This window comes from Falco punctatus (assembly GCF_963210335.1).
Source record: "Falco punctatus genome assembly, chromosome: 9".
Lineage (NCBI taxonomy): Eukaryota > Metazoa > Chordata > Aves > Falconiformes > Falconidae > Falco > Falco punctatus.
Genome location: NC_137589.1, coordinates 35583321 through 35603910, shown reverse-complemented (window position 1 = coordinate 35603910; position 20590 = coordinate 35583321). Strand labels below are relative to the sequence as shown.

At 37.6% G+C, this 20590-nt stretch overlaps 1 protein-coding gene across 2 annotated transcripts in view; it reads right to left on the bottom strand.

Annotated features, from left to right (window-relative positions):
• The window catches only part of FHIP2A (FHF complex subunit HOOK interacting protein 2A), a 44387-nt gene that overhangs the window by 12312 nt on the left and 11485 nt on the right, over window positions 1-20590 (bottom strand). Inside the window, exons 4-17 of one of the 2 annotated variants that reach the window (XM_080403366.1) lie at window positions 18766-18870; window positions 18320-18442; window positions 15832-15870; window positions 13788-14078; window positions 12806-13002; window positions 11495-11609; window positions 11313-11389; window positions 11018-11210; window positions 9878-10047; window positions 8868-9011; window positions 7073-7163; window positions 5226-5369; window positions 1034-1174; window positions 5-108 (exon numbers count right to left, since the gene is read on the bottom strand). In XM_080403366.1, the coding sequence (XP_080259492.1) occupies window positions 5-108; window positions 1034-1174; window positions 5226-5369; window positions 7073-7163; window positions 8868-9011; window positions 9878-10047; window positions 11018-11210; window positions 11313-11389; window positions 11495-11609; window positions 12806-13002; window positions 13788-14078; window positions 15832-15870; window positions 18320-18442; window positions 18766-18870 (1934 nt within the window). The remainder of the gene's footprint in view (window positions 1-4; window positions 109-1033; window positions 1175-5225; window positions 5370-7072; window positions 7164-8867; window positions 9012-9877; window positions 10048-11017; window positions 11211-11312; window positions 11390-11494; window positions 11610-12805; window positions 13003-13787; window positions 14079-15831; window positions 15871-18319; window positions 18443-18765; window positions 18871-20590) is intronic. The other variant, XM_080403367.1, reaches the window with a different exon arrangement.

Below are 20590 nucleotides of genomic sequence, written 5' to 3'. Positions count from 1 at the left end.
TCACATGAGTCCCTCTGGCTCCAGGCCCAGCAGGCGTTTTCTGACTAGCAGAAGTTTGGGAGTGAAATCTGGGATGCGCTGGATTCTCACCATGAGGTCCCCGACAACCTGTAAAGCCCAATGCCATCAACGCACAAAGTTAACGCTTTTCCAGAGTGCCTGGCAGCAAGGTTCAATGGCAGCCTTCAGTGCCCGTGATACAGACCCACTTCAGCATCCTCACAGGCTCATAACACAATATGCAGAGTAGCTACTCTGTCCCAAAAAGGGGTGAGTGGGTACAGAGAGATGCAAAAGGACAGGAACTCTTGAGCTTTACTTGCTGTTGCCACAAATGGCATTACTTATTTTCATTATGCCAATGATTAATTTGTCTCAGTAAATATTGATGCAGGCAAGTGACCAGTAAATTCCTGGGTTTAGGGAAAGCAAAAGGGAGAGAGTGAAGATTATATTTTGAAATGGGGAGAGCTGCTGGGAAGAAGGGAGCTAAGCCCTCTGTTAGTATTGGGCAAGCATCCCTAATAGGCTCCAGACCAGCTTAATAACAGCTGGTGCGTGGGGTAGGCGAGGGATCTCTGACTGAGCAGACTGCAGTGTGACAGGCACCCGGCCAGCACTTCTAGGATGCAGGTCTGTCAGGAAGAGATGGAGTCAAGAGAGGGAAAGGAGGACTTATGATAAATCCAGGATTTCATTGTCAAGAACAGCCTTCATCAGAAAAAAAACAAGAGGATAAGCGGAGATATTCGTCCAGACACAGGGTATTCAGGAGTGTCCTTTTTGCATCTACACAATGAAACCAAGCAAACAAACAGTTTTGAAGACATGAGGACACAGAAATAAACTTTCCATTTTTTTTGGTAGAAAATGTAAAATCTTGATTCAAATCAAGAGTATAAGTGTCTACTTTCAGTGAGTAGCCATTTGCCAACTTATACTAACCAGCAACCACTACCGCTAACTACAAAGTTACTAAATATATATCCCGGCTGTATAGCCATATGTAAATATTAACTGTGTGTTTACTCACCCTGACAATAACAGAGAAGAGAGATCTGCAGCCAGAAGCTAGGTTTACATAAGGATCCAAAAGGTATTCATGTATATGAGGATGGGGAAACAAGGACAGTTTGGACAACACTGATGTAACTTGTAAATTTACATCATAGGGCTGCAAAAAAAGGAAAACACAGTGCTTAGTTATTTTCTTGCTGGCTTCCTTTCATCCAGTGCTACTAGGTTTAACTACTAGAACTTTATATACGGTGTTATGAATAAATAAAGATAAAAAATCAGATTAAAAGACAGGACCAAAACCTCTGCTTTCCACAACAGAAGCGATGTGAACATGACAGTGAGGTACTAGATGTTATTGTCTGTATAACTGGTACAACCACTTGAAACTTTTGCAGACTTGTTTATCGTAGGGTAAGCCCTCTTCCTGTAGAACATCTCTTCAGCTCAGTAGCTAAACAAATAGCAGAGAATCAGCCTAGATTAAACATCTGCTTGCTTCTGGAAAACTGTAAAGTGTTTGTGTTCGGGAAACTGAGAGAGACAAATCCACGTTTACAGCTAAGGTAGTATTTCCCATCTTCTCCTTTCTTTTTTCTTGGAAAGAACCATTGCAGAAGGCCTGGTCATCCTGTGGCAGCACTCTACAGGAGATGAGATAGTCCTAGGCTGGGAAAGCAGCATGAAGTTCTGAGTTGCTTCCTTACCTCTTTTCCCCAAATCAACCAAATGGGAGAGGCAACACTGGCCGATGCTAGAAGATGCTAATCAGGCATAAGGAAAAAAATTGCACCTAACTTTCTAGGAAAAAAATCGTGCCTAGCTTAAAGGTTTTTACCATACCAGTGAGAAACTCATTTCCATAAAAGCAAGTATTTTCACCATAGCTTCTTTATGTTCCAAGCGCTTTTCTTCCCATCTTTGATTTTCTCATCACAGTGAAAACAAGCTGACATTTTACTTCAGCCCAAAATTTGCAAACCTGTGGAACTTTCTTCCATCTACTCAGTGGTGGAACAGACTATGTTGACAAGAGATGGACAGACATTCCCTTGGTACACCCCTATGCCAGTCTGAAGATGTTACCAACACTCAGATGGTTTAAGTTAACCTTGTTGATTTTAACCTGAAGTGGATTACAGGGCCCTCATTCAGTCTCTTTGACTGCACATTGGCAGTAACATCCTCAGCGGCACAATCACAGCTAGAAGAGCACGATTTCATGGCCTCAAATTATCATCTTGATGCTCTCAAGTTAGCATCCCACTGAAGCATCAGAGAACAGATTCTTCCCTTTTCCAGACTGTAAGATTTAGAAGAATTCATCTTTAGATTAAGACAGATTATTTAGGTACATCTACATGTCTAAATTGCGTTAGCCTACTCAACAGAGATCTGACACTTGATATACTTGTCTACACACAAATACCTCGTGGCATCTCAGATGCTCAAGAGTATCTGCTTGTCTCTTGATGGTTCCACAGAATGAACCCTGCAAGATCTGTGTTGTAACCGCAAGCTTGTGGGAATATCTTAGGCGTCACAAAAATGGCAACAGATACCCCAGTTCACGCACCTGAGTCAAGCTTTCAGTCAACACAGTCAGGGAAGCTGAGATGGTGATTCACTTCACACTAAAAGAGACACCTACTTGCTTTCAGTCTAACAGCTTCAGAGACTACCAGGGCTGTTCTGACTAAATTTCCACTAACTAGATATGGACACCTAATTAATATTTAGGCACCTTATTCCTGAATTCATTACCACATACTGTTGTATTGCAAAGAGAGTTGTCATAGATCTTTTGAAGTGAAAGCACACACTTCTCCCAGTCAGTGGCAGTTATTTCTGTACTTGATATTCCAGTAATAGATTCATCCCAACCTTCTAACAAATGAAGGTTTCAGAGCCCGGACCAGAAATGTTATAGGTAAAAGAGACCACTACATTTTAAGTTATTGTGGAAAAGTTATTCTGCAGACAAAGACACAAACTCCTTCCGTAAATCCATTCCACTGCCTACCCAGCTGAACTGTAGGAGAAGGTCTTTAGAGCTGTCTGAGTCAGTCAGTTCATTAAGAAGCTTTGAAGCCATGAGCATTATCTGGTGTTCACAAGAAGAGAAGGAAACAAAGTAGTAACACGTGCTGAATTGTTCAGACAGATTGCTGTTGCAATTTGAACTAATTAAGAGCATTAAGGAAACCTGCTTCTTCACACAGAGCTTTTATTTCTGTCCATATGTCAGCAGACTCAGTAAGACAGCCATATATCAGATAGATTAAAACCAGCAAAATCTGCGGTTGAGGGAAGTCTTACAAAATCCTTAGGAGTCACTTCCACAGAAATGTATCGTATTAACAGGAGGAAGAAGGTACTGTCCGGCAGATGAGGTATTGGATTTGAACTGCCTTGAAACAAGTTATTTCACCTGTGTGCCTCAGCCATCTTCTGTCAGAAACTAGGTTAATGATACCTACCACCTCTGCAAAGTGTTCTGATATCTACTGAGAAAAACACAAGAACTACCTATAGTATTGTGACAAAGCAAAAAAGACATTGATCACAATCTGTACATAGTACTGCATACCCACTAAAGGCTTTTCAATATTTTTTATTTGTTTGGACATTAGCACCCGTTATGTCAAAGCTGTCATTGATAGGACCCAGGTTTTGTTTTGGTTTTGTTCGGTTTTATTCTATGTGATTTATGTTTTTCACTGTGAATAACCCCTAGGAATTTCAGTTTGTTTTCTTAGGACAGGGTTTTAATATGATATAACAAGAATTCACCTGTTCTGTCTGATGCAGGCAGTTGATATCACAGATCATACCATTTTACTTGATGAACTCAAATGTGTGCCATGCTGACAGGTAGTATATCAAACTGGGCACCATGCTTCCATGCCAGATGCTACTTTTGTTGTAATTGTACATATCTGACACCCAGGTGTTTCTCAGGGCATGCAACCTGGGCTCTTTACTTTTTATAATTTAGGTGTCATTGCTGAGACAAGTTTTTGTTATCCATGAGGCTTGTTTTTCCTAAGAGATGATGAAGCCCAGTTTTCCTCATGATTCCAGTCTATAACCATATCAACTAGTGAAGTGTGTGGAGTATGTTGACTGGAAGCAAAACCCTGAGAATACACAATATAGCAATGGAAGTATTTGGCTTTCTTTTCTGACTTCTGAATGATATAAGTTGGTATTCTCAAACATCCTTCTCCCCTGAACGCTCACAGAGCTCACCTAGAGGTTACTGCTGGCTTCCTGACATGTTTCCTACACATTTATATGTTCAAATGGCTCTTGTCCTGCTTATGACCAAGAAATCTGGCACTACCACAGCTAACTTTATTCTGTAGATAGCTCCACATGCAAACCAGAAAAGAATTGTACAGACTTCCAAAACTATTACTACTACATTTGTAGCAAGTCCAGCTAGTATTACAAGGCTAATCTAGACTTTCAGGATTCTTTTTCAGAACAAGGAGCCAATCAGATCATATTCCATTTTTTTGCCCTTGGCAGCTATATTTTTATTATTTGAAAATAATAAAACAGGGGGAAAAAAAGTATTTTTGCATTTGGATCCATTTCCATCCATTGCAGATGGAAAACGATACCTTCTAGAAACTTTCCATGCACTGTAACAGCTTTTTCTAACTGTGAAAAAATGGGGAAAGGTTATATCACTTACAGTGATACAGTAAGTTCTTTTCATCTTACACAGTGACATAAACTGCTTTCTGAACAAGACTTCAGGTTGAATTTCACTGAAATGTGGCAGAAAGGAGCTGTACTGTATTTTATTTACTGAAAAATGTACGTGCTTTCTAAGCATAAATGCTAGAAAATGAAAACAGAACCAGTGCTGCTAGTTGCAAATGATTCCTAAGATATTATCTTATTCTCATCTTTTATCTTAAGGATATTCTGTCCTTACTCATCAATTTAAATGGTAATTCTGGTCAAAAAAATATTTGGTACACAAAAATGTGGCTAATGAAGATAAGAGAGATTTTGTTAAATTGATCACTCTGACACCCTGCAATCTACCTGCACCAAGGACATGGGACATTAAACAATAATATGATGCTACGATAGACATCTGAGTGATGGGAATCTACAGGACCTTAGGAAGATTAGCCCTCTAGTAGTGATGAAAGTATCAGAAATGGAATTAATAACTTGCTTTTCCTTACCTGATCAAGAATCCTGCCCATTCTTTCAAACAGGACTTTCAAGAAGTGTCCTTCAAAAAACGATGCTTCTAAATTGCACTTATCCAAAGATCTGGGAGATCCAGGCCACTCCCACCGTAAACAGATGACACAGTAATCCCGGAACTAGAAAAAAATAGTGAGGAAGACAGAATTAAACCTCTATGGAATCCATTTTATTTCATTTCAATAGTTCATACACCTTAAAACCATAATCTGTAGCCAAATGATAAATCTAAGCTCCAAAAGAGCAGTCATTCTAAAAACTACCAGTTTCTATGCAGGCACCTCATTTTCTTCTTGACATTCACACCATTAGGGTAGTTTCAGAAACAATGAGTGGAGAACAGAGCTCCCAAAAAGCAGCTGGAGCCAAAACACACAGCAAAGCACCTTGATGAGGGTTCTTCTGAAGCAGGAATCGCTTTTGTATACATTCTTGTTGACAGTAGTTACCACACTTTCACTGTATTATGTGTAGTTTATCTTGCTACCCAACCTATATTGCTCCCTAATTCCCAGGACAGGAAAGGCACGTGTATATGCAGGAGATCCAAATGAAAAGTACTTCAGGGCTTCCTCTTCCCTCTCTGTTTCTTGTCACCCACACAGCCTTTCTCAACCTCTGCCTCTGATTTGCTGTGGGCTACCTGATGTCTCACTTTCAAGGAATTATACCTTGAAAGGAGCACAGTTTATAGCAGTGAAAAGAAGGAACACAGGAATAAACAGTAGCAAAAGAGAGACAAAACAGATTCAGAAATTCTTCACTGCATGTAGCGTACCTATTTGTGCAGCCTTCCAGGAATAGAAATATGGAATCAGAACAGCTATTTGGATGTAATAACAGCAACAGGCAGGGCTATTCTTAGGGGGGAAATATTTTAAGAGTAGCCATATCATTGTCAGGAAGTGACAGAAAGCAATTCTGTTCTCTAATAACTCCCAGAATACTCTTTTTCCCAAAGCATGAAAGAAATACAAAGATGATATGTGTTTTCTGGCATCCAAGAATAGAACATAGGGGAATTTACCATCAACCCTTGTTTCCATATTCTCTATTTTCTATTCCCTTTCTTTTCAGGACAGACTACAGATAAAACAATATAATAAATACAGAAAACCAAGCTTCTCACCTTAAACTGCTGATATCCAAATTCAGAGGTTATGGAATTTTTGAAGTACCTACTAATTATAGCACTCTCAGTTACTCTACTCCTTTGCATAAGTTTTTCTATTCTAGAAGGTTCATAGGGCTTCAATAAGAAAGTTGCAAATAAACAGCGATTGTCCTCTGACCAAGGAAACGTTGGATTATGCTTGTAAAAACAAAACCCTCATTTATTTCAAAACAGTAAATCATACAGCTTTCCCTATCTACTAAAACTCCCAACTTTAAACCTGAAAGCCTTAGGCTGTGCATTCCCTGTGACAAGCTTTTATTTTTAATGTCCCAGATTGCATAACTCCTATGCAGCATTTTAATTTCCCTTCAGTCCTTTCAAACAGCTTGGCAGGCAATTCTCCAAGAGAATGCAGATAAATGCAAAAAGCAAATTAAGAATCTATCTGCAGTTCAGATTTTCTCTCAGTGTATTTGCTATATGAATATTAATGCTTTAATGTCATCCATTATTCCCACTAGAGAAATACAAGGTGGATTCACCATCAAAAGATCTGCAAAGGTAAGTTTTCATCAGAAAATAAAAATGCAATTTCCCCATCTTCCTTTACCAAAAGATGCATTTAGTAGGACTATTTATACAAACATATGTATATTCTCCTAAGCATTTAAATTCTCAAGACTAAGGAAGACTTCACTGACTTACTTGTCGATGGGCATCTCTGAGGTAAGTATCATAACCTGTACCCTCCACATGGTATGATGACTTAGCTTCATCAGGTACAAGACAGAGAAAACTAAAGAGAGGAAAAGTACATTAATGAGTACCTACAACCCACAGAGCACCAGATCAATACTTTCTCATCATCTGTTACAGTGTACACGATACTGAATTGTCTGGCCAATTAATGCACAGATTGTACCATAACTTTTTGTGAAAAACAGAGAATACAAAATCTATTTAAGCACATCAGCCCAAACTACTGTCAGCAATAACAAGATTTATACTTCAGAACTTTTGTATCTAGCACTAGAGGTAAAAACCTCAGTTGAAGTATTTTCTGAGAATTAGCAGACAGAACAGAGATGAAAAGAAATATTCATAACCAGGTCAAGTATTTGCTAAAGGACAGACTCCATCTTGCTAGAACATAAATGAGCCAAAACAGAAGGAGAGTTATAATTAAAATTCTTCTTAACTTACTGCATAGAAAGTTTTCTTTACCATAGTTTGCTGTGGTAAAAAGTGAACATCTAAGAACATAGAGAATTATTTGCATATATGTTCCCGTTATAAATATCACTGCCTTTGCCAGGCATACAGTGCAAATACTGTATGTCCTTATTACTTCACCAATACCTGATCTAAAAAGCATCAGGAAATGCTGAAATTTATTAGGGGAGAATTGTCTTTAAAAAATAAAGAAAAGCCCTAAAATTTCTGGACAGCAAAATAAAACTCAGTATTCGGACCCTGTTTTCAAATTTCATCTTTCTTCATATCCCAAGAACTGCTGAAGGGTCCTGTAAAATTTAAATGCAGAAGTAGATAGTGGCTGACTTTTTGTATGGAATTCATCTTATCTGAAAAAATACATATTTGCCAAACACTGCAAATCCTGAAAAAACTTTATTCACTGATGGAGATTACATGAGGGGCATTTAGGAGAGTGTTCTTTGTGTCTTTACTCCAAACCAAGTCCACCATGAACTATATATAGCAGTACTGGGGGAAAGAGGGCAAGAAGTGACTATGCCATTCTATGCTGACTGTCCTTGGGCTGTTTGCTTCCTTTGGCTAACACCTTTGTTTATTTCTGGGTAAGCAGATAGGTCAGCACTGAAATACCAGTGCTGCTTTGCTACTGTGCATTAAGAGAGCAAACAGCACTTGTCCTAATATTAGTTGCTAAGAGAATTACCATCGCTAAGTTGCTTAGGGTAGAGCCTGTCCTCTTTGTGATATCCAATTTGCAGTACATCTAACACGCACAAAGGTACGTTACAGGTGACAGAGCTGCCACTTGATTTTCAGGGAACGGAAGGTTATCTCTAACGTGACAATTATTCACTTTTATATATATTTTTAAGGAATTTAAGGAAGCTTGAGGGTTTTTTTCCCCTAAAACGTTTATGGCAAGACTCCCTAGACTTCTCCAGAAAGGTCAAGTCCTGTAACAGCAGTGTAAGTATAGCAAATATTTTTGAGAAAAGAAAGTTTTATAACCAATGAGGCTGTCATCATGAAGTCTGAGTATTCAACTAGACTATTAGCTGTAAAGTTCTTCTATTTTTCTCATTTATGTTGAATTATTTTCACTTATTGTAAGCTCTAATCTTTCAGGAGTAGCTTTCTGATAAAATGCTGCATAATTTCCTTCTGTGGAGTCATTTTACCAGCTGGCACAGAATAACATCCATTACAGAGTACATTTAATTTGCACAGTGTGTGCAGACACCCACACATTCAGAGATTTCTTTAAGTGTTTGTTTCAACTTACCTATTTACAATTTTATGAACTTCAGTCTTCCCATCATTGTTTGGATGTTCTGGACTGACAGGTGGAGAAGTACTGAGCCACTCTTGAGTTGACAATGTGTTATCTGGAGACAGATCAGTAAATAACGGATCTTCCTCTAGGTCTCTGTGAGATCACATTAGACAAAAACATAATCATGCACAGAACATTATGGAAGGCAGGAGAATCTCTGGGTCAAAAGGCATGCTTTTCTATTTTTTCTTCTCTGAACAGCTAGGAAGTTTTCCGGAAGACTATCATATGCACATCTCTTTACCTAATTAATATGTAGAAATACCAAGAAACTTTGTTTTGAAGAAAAATCATTAACTTCTTGACTTGAACAACAGAACAAACATTTTTGACTCGTACAAAACCACTGCATTAAATGATCTACTTGAACTTTTTAGCCACATTTCTTTGCATGAGAGCTATAATCCATGAAATCATTAGATCATTTTAGATGACTGAAAAATATCTCAATTAAGATGCCTAAAATAGCTGGTGTGACTAGTCCTTACCTGTCCATCAGTAGAAAAAGGCATTACAAGAGTTATGTAGGGTATTTAAAAGGATTTTATGTAAAGTGTCCCAGAAAAGTTCTTCCATCAAAAAATAATTCAAGAACATAACTGTAAGCAAAGCACCAAAGTGACTGACTTCAAGAATAATCTCACTGAAAACAATACAAATATGCATAGACTTAAGCTAGGTAGATGCGTAAGTAAATTGATATATGAAGACCTTTGAGCGCCTACTGTTCTGGAAAGAGGCTTTCGATAATTTTAGCTTTTCTGTTATTGTTCCAAAAATATCCATAAATTGCTGATAGAAAAATTTCTACATAATTTTACCAATATGGATTAATACATAGAGCACTGAAAGTGCTATCTACACTCACTTTTCTTTCAATTGCTGAAATAAACCATGTTGTCCTAAAATTAGGATCCAAGTCAGATGTTGTGAAAACTTCCCTTAAAACAGAAACTTACACTGCTCCTGCAATCTGCCCATTCTCTACCACATCTTTGTCTTCTTGACAGAGAGGCTTGTATTCCATATAGTTTCTTTCTTCTAAATTTCTCAGAACCAGATTATAAAGAATGTGTTCATTGGGTTTTTGCAAAAGGTGCTCAAACATCCGTAAAGTCATTATGCTGATCTGCAACATAAAAAGTAAACATTCAATAAACTGATGCTCCACTGCCTTATGCTTTTTGCCTTATATCTGGTTTGTACATCCTAGAATACCGCAATTACTTATTTACATTATGGAAGGAAGCAAAAAACCTAAGAAAAATTAGGAAATTGTTATGTTGAATGTGGTATAAACATGGATGAAGAGTTCACACACATTTGAAAATCAGTATGTGGATGTATTTTTTTCCTGTAGAGCAAAAACTGCTCTAAAATCTGCCAAAATAACAATACAAAGAGTATTCAGAGTGCTTAGCTTGCAAAGATGAACTAATTTATATGGATAACTCATTCTGACAGAGTGGGCAGGTAAGCATACTGAAAAAAATGGGTATGTGAAGGCATAGATCTGTATTTCAGGCAAGCTTGGGTTTTATTTGAAAAAGTAGAGGGTAGAGGTTGTTTCATGGAAAAAATGAAACAAGAAGCTCCTGTAGATGAATTTTACTGAAGTAAATTATTTTAACAAAGTTTAGTGTGTGTAAAGTGCTTAAAGTTATTATATCATCTTTTAATTGGTGATGTGTATCACACTTCATGTACAAAATAAGTTTTTAACTATACCTTATGTGGTAACATGACAGAATTGACACAACATGGAAAATCACAGCAATGCAACATGTAACAAAGCATGAATTAAAATACAATTACAGAAACTGATTTTGCCCTATCTTACAAATGAGCAAGCCTAACCAGATATGCACAGGGAGCAAACAAATTCAGCAAAGGATCTTTATTAATGGGAACAATGTGATAGCTGGAGAAAACAGCTTGACTTTAACTTCCTAAGGATTTTTTAGGCAGTCAAAATTTTTTCCTTGGCAAAAAACCATTAGCTGACACAAATATGAAAAGGCCTCACAATGATGTTTTTACAGACTCTACCCAAGACAGAACTGGCCAGCAGACATTATGATATCATTATCACTTCTCACCTCATCAGAAATATGATCACAGTGTTCGATTAACCTGTGTCGCAATGGATGTCTGTTGATGTCTGTCAAAGTTTCTGGTTCTCTCTGTTCTCCAAGTATAAAATAAACTATTTCTTGCAGCAGGACATCTGAAGTCACTTGACGAACAATGCGATGCAATAGTGCAGTTGATGTGAGGATTCCGATCTCTGAACTGAACAAAAACTTTCATGTCAGATATGTAGTGGATTTCAGCTGAAAAAAACCCAGCTTGATTCAGATTCTGTTCTGATGTGTCTTGTAAGATGCTACTCACGTTTGCATCAGCTGGGGTTCCATAACATCAATGAAAAATCGTTCCCGCACAGCTTTTGCCATAGCAACAGCAGCAGTCTGAAACAAAAGTACAAAATGGTATGTCTCAAACTCAAAAGCTAAGAATCAACTAGAAGTACTTATTTGCTGAATATATTTGTATAATCTGTAAACATTTCAAACCTTTTGTGCTTCTTTGATGAGTTGATCACAGTAGTCAAACCATGAAAGAAATGAAATCAGCGCTCTTTTCCCTGGAAAAGCAGATGCATCTTCTTTGTGGCTATAGGAATCCAAACTAAAGCACACAGGGAAAAATACTTATTTAGTCTACAAGTAATCGAAGAATCTTGGATTTCATTCTTATTGAACTTAACAGAATAATTAATGATCTACTTGCAAGAAAGTGAACATTAAAATAGCTTTTCTGCTGGTCTCTACTGATCTGGCAGTGCCATCATCACACAGGTTTTCAGTGGCATGCTAAAAGATACATAGTATGTACAACAGAAGAACTCTGGTTAAGTATTTCTTGAATCAGAAGGGAAAACTGATCACCTAGTCTGTTCTCCCAGGAAACACAGACCACAGAAACGGAATCAATAACTGCTTTAGTCAAAGAACCATAAAATGAAGGCAATTGTTCTTCACTAGTCTTTAAGCAACCTCAATCAAGTACATGGGAACCACACAGTGTATACCTGAACTAAATTATATCTTTCATAAAAAACCCCATGTATCTCAATTTAAAGACTCTAAGGAATAAGAAACTCACCATTTCCTCTGGTAAAGCAGTCCAATAATGATTTATTCCACTATTCAAAGTTGTGGTTTTTTCCCTTCTCATTTCAAAGTCCAACCATCAAAAATTTTGGTAAGTATTCTGCAAATACCTACTTTTTGTCCCAGTACTAATAGATCACAAGCAGTTCATAATAATGAAGACAGAGTTGGGAAAAAAATGTTTTGAGAATCTAACATGCAAGCCATTAGGACAACAGGCATGCATGTTTTGTTTCATGCCGATGAGTTATGCAGTAACTCTTTCCTTCTTCTTTTTTTACTGCAAAAATTGTGCAACAACAGCCTGTAATCAAATACACCCTTTCTTCCCCCTACAGCAGCTTACAGTACTCACTGTGTACTGTGAAAAGTTTATTGCCTAAATCCTTGACATCTGAACAAGAAAATAATCTGTACCTAATGCTACAGCTACACCACCACAAACCGCTAACATAACTCTGTGGAAAAACTTGCCCCCTGCGGAATCTCTGCAAGGGGGTGGCAGCCAAACCTGGCCCCATGTCAGAGATCACACGTACATTGGACGCTCACAGTTGTACCACTGTGCTGCAGCTGATATCTCAGCTCAGCTCTTGAGACATTAGCATGGGGGTGTGAATATTTTATACATCTTATCTACCTATAGAAAATTAATTTCAAGGAGGGTTGTAAAGTCACCTTGGGTATTAAAAAAAAATATAGAATTCTTACCCCCAGTTAATTGCCTCCACTGTTTCAATGTCTAAGGGATCCAGTGACTGAGGCAGGGCTTTGTAGAGGGTAGCCAGCCTGTCTGTCAACAATTCACATAAACAAGTGCTTTGAGTCAGGCACTTGGCAGCTGCTGGTTCTGGCAAACTCACCAAAAGCATGAGGCCTTCACAGGCCTTCACTGCTATCCGGCCGTCCTGGCAGAAGGGCATGGAAGAATTAATCAGAGTGTAAATGAAGCTTACTTGAAATCAAGAAGTAAACACTGCCCAGATAAAACCTCCCCATTCCCCCACAGCGAGTGAATGCATTTATTTTTGTTTTCAGTCATTAAAACCTAACTGTAGTGAATTTGGATGGTACAAAATAAAGAATCTCACCTGAAATCATGTCAAATACTAAGAGTGCAACTGCAACTAGATAATGTAAACTATCACTTAACAAGAACGACATGAGGTACATCAGTAGATTTGGTTGTCTACAGCGCTGCTGTAGCAATTACAGGCTTACCAACCCACCTCCAAGTTATCTGAAAGAATCCAAGTATGAGTTCGAGGGTGCAGCCAGGCAAGATGTAGAGCAGTTGCTTTTAAAAGAAATCAAACCTGTAGAGATAGCCCAGTGCCTTTACAAAATAAGTGGGCTTGGTTAAATCAGTACAATTGAAAGTAAGTTTCTTAAATATTCCCTTGTGGTATATTTAACCTAACGGCAATTCTGTGCAGCTTGTCTGTGAAACATGCAGCATCCTATACAAATTGCTCAAAAACCACATTACCATCAACAAACTTAATTCTTTGAAAAAATATTTTCACTTTAATCTGATTTGGCAAAGAAAATTGCCAATTTACAAAAGCTGCCAGCAAAACAAACCTCATTTTACTTTTTATAGTTAAAATACAGTGCCTCCCTCTGCCCACTTCACACAGCATCCAAACTATTTCATTTTATCACACTAAACGGAACAAAAAAATCAACTCACGGGGCTTTTAGTGAGGTTTAGTAGAGAATTCACTAAATTATAGTCTTGATTTGGACGAACAGTGGAGGACTCAGGTGATGTGACATTTAGTTCATCCAGACTGAAAGAGAGATCATTCGCCTGTTGCGGGAGGTCATCGTCCTTCTCCATTTGCTCTGCTTCGGCAGCACTAGCTAACTCTTCAGGCTGAATGGGCTGTCCCGTGTCTGTTGTCAAAGAGTCTTGGCCTTTTATCGTGTCTTCTGTGATCACACTTGCTGATCCTTTGGAAGCCATTGCTTTTAACTTACTCTGCAAAGCATTTTTTGGAATTACACAGTTGAAATTACTGTTCATCCTGAAGCAGAAATTCTGTAAAAGCTAATTTTTTACATTAGTATTTGAAGTAGTTCTCTACAAGGCTAGATACAGTAGCCATGTAGAATGTAATGGGTTGCAAGAGTGTGGGAGCTTTTAAACCTAGAACATTTTTTAATCTGCTTAAATTTCTTTTAAGCCCTGTACCATTTTGCTTCAAGGCTGAATATGCCATTTACAAAGAGATGGCATCTTTTTCTCTCCACCACTGAAGGCACATACTCACTTGATTTGCCCACTATTTCATAGAAATTTTTCATGCATCTTATGAATGCACTCTTAGACCTTAGCACATACTATAAAATATCCCTCTCTAGGTCAAGACCTCACATTCGTCTAATGTCTGAAATCACTACTTCCAGTTGGAGTCACACAATTAAACTCATTCTAAACTTCTTGAGATTTTATCTTCAACAGGAAAGGGAAAAAAATTTCTTTTATGACAGCACAGTACTCTCAAGCTGTGTTTCTCATGAGGAAAAAGTCGAGCAGACTGAATGGACAGAAGATACTAGAAGTTAGCATTGGGCACTGGATACTGTAACAGATCACAGAGAACCTTCTCAGAAGCTACAAAGCTCTACTTAGCCTGAAAGAAAGCAACCCATCTGCCTCCAAAACATAGAAAGACGTTTAAATCTGTGCTCTGTGATACCAAGAAGAAACTCACAGCAAGACAAAAATCCAGTGTTATTCTGGCATAAGCACAGGTGAATAATACTTTATTAGAACCATAAATTAGACTTCAGCACAAGACATTTTTTCAAGTGAGTACAGCAGCGAGATTATAAATCCAAATGGTTCCCATTCTCCATGATAACACAAAAATTATTACAAATGTATCTCAAGCATTAATAATTTAAAAGAGTAACCATTTGGGGTTAATGGTGTTTAGTACATACAAACCAGGAGGGACTAACTCTCAGGCAGCAAACTAGAGAACTGCTCTGAACATTTGCTTGATTGATGTGCATTCGTTGTGGTGAATTTGTACTGAATGTTGTGATACACTCATGAAAACAATTCCCTGGAGAGGCAACCCAGTGGTGAAAGTAGCACACTGAATACTATAAAATAAGTATGACTTCTGATTACAGAAGAAAAATTTCTCCTTCAACATATATATTTTTTTTTCAGTGTGAAACGCATAAGGCTGCAAAGCAACCAAAATGTGTCTGTCTGAACCATGTCTGTCTATCCCTAAATCTTCTGAAGTCCTCCAGTATCCTCCCATATATTTTATCAATACACAGGAATATCTGAATTGCAACAATGAGCCTTGCACGTAAAGCAAAACTAAAGGCTGGGACTGCATTTCAGTCCTGGACTATACACTGTTGCTGGCACTCCTCAAGTAGCAAGTAGGCAGGGTTGCCACAGAGAAAAGCTACTTTTTTCAAAAATCAGATAGTATTTTGTAAAATACTTGTTTTATCTTACACCAGCATACTACCTCATGTCTGGACTTTTCTGTCATTTGAAAGGCCATAATTTGTTTAGCTAAAGCATTGATGAGAAGACCTCATACCCATACATGTATAAATCCCTCTAGAAATTTGTCCATAGCTCATTACTCTTACGTTGGCAGGTGACACAAAGCAGTCTGTACATTGAACAACACATAAGCAGAGGTTTTGCGTGTATTTAAGCTTCCTATTCCATGCAATTCTGCAGCTTAGCTGCTCACCTGCCTCCTGTAAAGGTGCAAAACAGGATCCTGAATGACCTAATAGAAAAGGTTACATAAAACACACATTCAATGCTTTCTAGACAAAGTACTCCTCTAAGTGAATTCAGCATCAACAGAGAGCAGGCAATATGAAAATACATTTTTCTATTTTCATGATATGTTAACTATTACAGTTTCAAAATCCGTGACAGATGATGCCACGTCTAAGTTCAGACAGTTTTAAAAAGAATTCTGTGAAAAAATCAAATGATATCACCGCTAATGAGAATCTCTACGTAATTCATAGTGAGAAATATAAAGCTGGCAATTTGTAGTAATGAAAGTAGAAATGAATAGAAAAACTATTGTTCATTTTATAAAATGAAGGTACAACTTTTTAACTGACACTATGTTAGAACAGAAACCGAAACACAGAGAATCAAGTCCCAGTTGTAAGGAGTATCTCATGTAAGATGGAATGGGATGAGAGAAGATGGGGCAACTAAGGAATAAATGAACAAGGAAAAGCAAAAGGTAAGAAGTTTAGCATAAAATAATGACTGAGATAGAAGTGATAAGTCAAACATCCCTGTGTATGTTCTTCTTCTCTACACAAGAACAAGGAAAATTCAGTTTAAAGAAAAGAATAACTTAAAGCCAAAATAAAATCAGTATATGGATTTGAAATGTTTAAAAAAGTAGAATGAAGTTCTTCCAGTTCTTATTTCCACAACAGAAATAACTTGCCCAAGACATACAGTTATGCCATATAGCCTTATTGGTTAAGCAATACAGATGAAAGATTTTACTAAAATATAAACAGCATTTTATCAACAGACTATTTGATATGGAATCATACAAAGGAAATCCTGGGTTTGTACATACTCAGTTTTTTATGTTCATAAAATACTGTAGAAACTGATCAGGAAAAGTCGACGAAGGAAGCAAAACTAACAGATACAGTCTGCTTTGGAGACATGTATCTGCATCTCAGTTTATAAGTGTTGGAGACTTGAGAGATAAAGGCCACACAGAATTCTGTAAATTTACCCTGTTGTGCATTTGAAGGTCAGAAACAGTTACCAAATTACAACAATAGCACCTCTAAGAGGCATAGATGTGAACAACAATTCTGCACCCCAAATACCTCATTTGGAAACAACTACCAGAAGTTCAAAGACATACAGCCTTAGGAAACAGGAGCTACAAGGAATGTTGTTGAGCTTGCCTGAACTCTACAGCCAGCATTTTGTGAAAGTAGAGATCTCTTTGAGATCTGGAATTGTCTGGTTTCCATGTCTAGTTTTTAACATTGTAATCTTGCTATTTTGGGGAAGAACACTAATATCTGACAAAACACTTGTTGTTCTTATGATTGAGGTTCTCAGGTTTGATTTCAAGGGCATTATTTGAATATAAGGGTCATTCAGAGGGTTCTTTTCAAACCATACAACTTACACAAGCAACCCTGGTTTGGACTTCTACCATATTCTGCATGTAATACATTTAGTAGTTTGCTTTCAAGTGCTTCTAATGTTGAAACACTAACTTTTCGATCCTCACACCATTTCTAGCACTTGTACAACTACAGCGGATACAACGGCGATCAGGGTGGCTTTAATCAAGGCCAAAATAAACTGAAGATAGACTCTTTACTACTGGCTTATATGTGATATTCATCTACTCAATGGAAAATAACGTATCCTTGTGGTTTAGCAGATCTTGTTTGTGGAGAGCTTGTACAATATTCCTGAAGGACACTATCTACATCTTTTCACCTACGCATCACATGGTTAATAGATAATGTGTCACTATAGGAAACATCAAAGTGGGAGCAGGAGGCATTTCTAAATGGATTTTTATAAATTAAACTTTTATCTGCTTCTTCTAAATGGGAACAGAAAATCAGTCTAGAAATTCTTTCTCCTCCCACTCGGATTTCATCAATGCCACATGTTAAATTCAAAGGAGTAAAGATATTTGGCTTTCTTACAGATGGAAAATAATGTCATATTGTCAATTGTGAGCTGGTACTGCAGCTAGACCATATGTGCCACTACCAAATAGGGGCCCAATCCTGCAGAACACTTAGCAACTTGCAAGTTTTCAATGCCCCATGCAATCTGTCCCTTAGTCTTTATTGGGCTGAAGACAAAACAACATAAGAAGTCCAAGGTGTCCCTCACACAGTGTTCTACATCACAATTCACAACTCTACGCTAAAGGCAAAGGCACTTTCACTACAAAGGATAAGGACCTCAGGCAGGTATATTTGAGAGCCCTGAATGTAATTTTAGTAAAAACAGTCAGATGTATCAAGTCTCTGGAACCAAAGGAAAAAAAAAAAAAAAAAACCAAACCAACAAACAAAAAAGCCCTTCTAATATCACAGGGAAAGAAAATCACAGAGTGAATGAAAACTAAGCTGTGAAGCACAATGTTCTCTACTACATTTTGTTTGTGACACAGTAAATATACCTGGAAAAATTTCATTTGATTTACTCACCTCAAGGAAGAAGTTGACCAGGTACGGATCCTGTTTAAGCTTTGCACATACTATACAGAGAAACTGAATTTCTTCATTTTCTGTTGGTGTTGCCAGAACTTCACCACACAGCCTAATTAATTTCTGTCACATAAAGAAAAGTGAACAACTAAGATGGAGAATAAGTTATAGCTTTTCCTAGGAATAATGCACTGAATTCTTTATCCATATATATACTACAATGATGTATGATTATTGACTTGAACATTTGGTCTAGATTTACATTGCTATGAACAAGATTTCTTTATTACATATGACTTACATTGCAGTAAAGGCTCTAATCAATACATTAAAACTGCACTCAAGCAGTTTCTTAACTCACTTGACAATGGAAGAATTAAAGACATTGTTAGCTACAGCAGAATAAGAAATGCAAAACCATAGTTAACTTCAAATTTGAACAGTACCTGCACTGGCCTATGCACATTTATGTGGGGGAGAAGTGGTTGCCGTATTCTTCCAAGAAGTTTTGTATAAAAAGCCAAAACCTGCTGTTTCATTCCTGGAGGACACTGAAACAAAAAAAGATGAACAGTAAGAAAAATATAACAAATACAGAAAGAAGCACAGATGCAAATTTGTTGCTCAAAATGGTTAATGAAACAGCAACAATTTATCCAAAAGTAATTTTAAAAAAATAATTATCTGTTCTCACATTACTTTTATCGATATTAACAGAGATCAACAAAAAATGTTGCATCTCATTACTGTTTTCTTTTTCAAATTATTCATACTTTCAGTTAATTGCTCTAGTGCTGACTTCCACCAACCTTTCCAGGAAATATTCCCTATCCATACAGTGATAATGGGAAATTAACTCTGAATTAATTGGCTACAGGTCAGTTGTCTGTACTGTGCCACAAAATCCAGCAATTCTTTAAGTCAGTACATATAAATATACGATGATAAACTATAAATATCTTAATGTCTACAAAAGGCTTTTTAAATTCATGAGCAATTAACCTTAGACAGATAAAGCGTTTATAAATGCACATATGTTCCAGTACAAGAGAAAGCTGTTATTTTCTCAAAGACTCAGCAGAATAAAGTCACAAATATCTGAAACATCCAGTCCCTTGTTCTATTGTCCCTCACGCACCATGTCACATGAAAGTACTTTCCTATCTCCATGAGATCTGATAGCTCGTGGTCCTTATGTACCTTTTTTTTTAGCTAAATCCTCCCTGACTCCAATGTGTTCTACCATGTTGATAAATGCCATTATTCCATAGGTTAATTTTACCCACATCATTTCCCTCACCTGCTTCACTGCACAGCTGAATGGAGCACAGGTGACAACAGCCAGGAATGACAACTGCCTAATCTGGTTTTCTTTCCAAGGTAACTACCCCTAGATTATTAATCTTTAATTATCAGTGAGTTGTCAAGCAATCCACTGAAAAGAATGGCAAATATGTATCATCAGGGTGCATCTACAGTAATGTAGTAAATCTAAGTGAGTGCTGTGAAAGGATATTATTCCATTTGCAACAGATCTTTGCAACATCTTGCACCACTGAACTGTGTGTTTACCTCAGCTGTATCAACTCACAAGTGGCAAAGTATAAAGACAGGCTGTACAAGAATTGCTGGTACAGGTGTATTTGCATAAGTGCAAAATGATATCTCTCAACTCTTACAAACATCCTACTAATTATCCGCTTCAGGTATGTCACCATTTCACCCTGGTTTCTTGACAAAGTTTACAGATAACTGAACAAGCTGTATTTCTGAGCAAGTATTTTCAATTCATCAGGTATCTCAGCCTGAATGTAGGACAGCTGGCACGGTAACAGGAATTGTAGAGCTCTGGTCCTTCCAGAGCAAGGAACATCCCAAGCTCAGACAGCTAGTAGCCTACACTGTCTATATGTGTAAAACTGAGTAGGTTAAAAACTTGACAACATGTAAAAGGCTGACTGAGAATGAAACCATGGAGAGCTCCATCTACCCTTGGAACAGGATACACCGTCCTTTCCTAACTGCATCTACATCATATCACAAAAAGTTCTAGAACAAGGGCTGCCAAGTTAATTCACCCCATGATCCATCCAACCCCGTACATTTCAGCTCATAAGTCTGCCAAGAAAGAGAGCAACAAGAATGCACCGAGGTCATGAAACTAATTTCACATGTGCCATAAAGCAGACATGAGAAGAATCAGACAACACTGTCAACGGCTGCATTCATACCAAAGACTTGGATGTGAAAGCTGCCTGGGAATCAACTTAA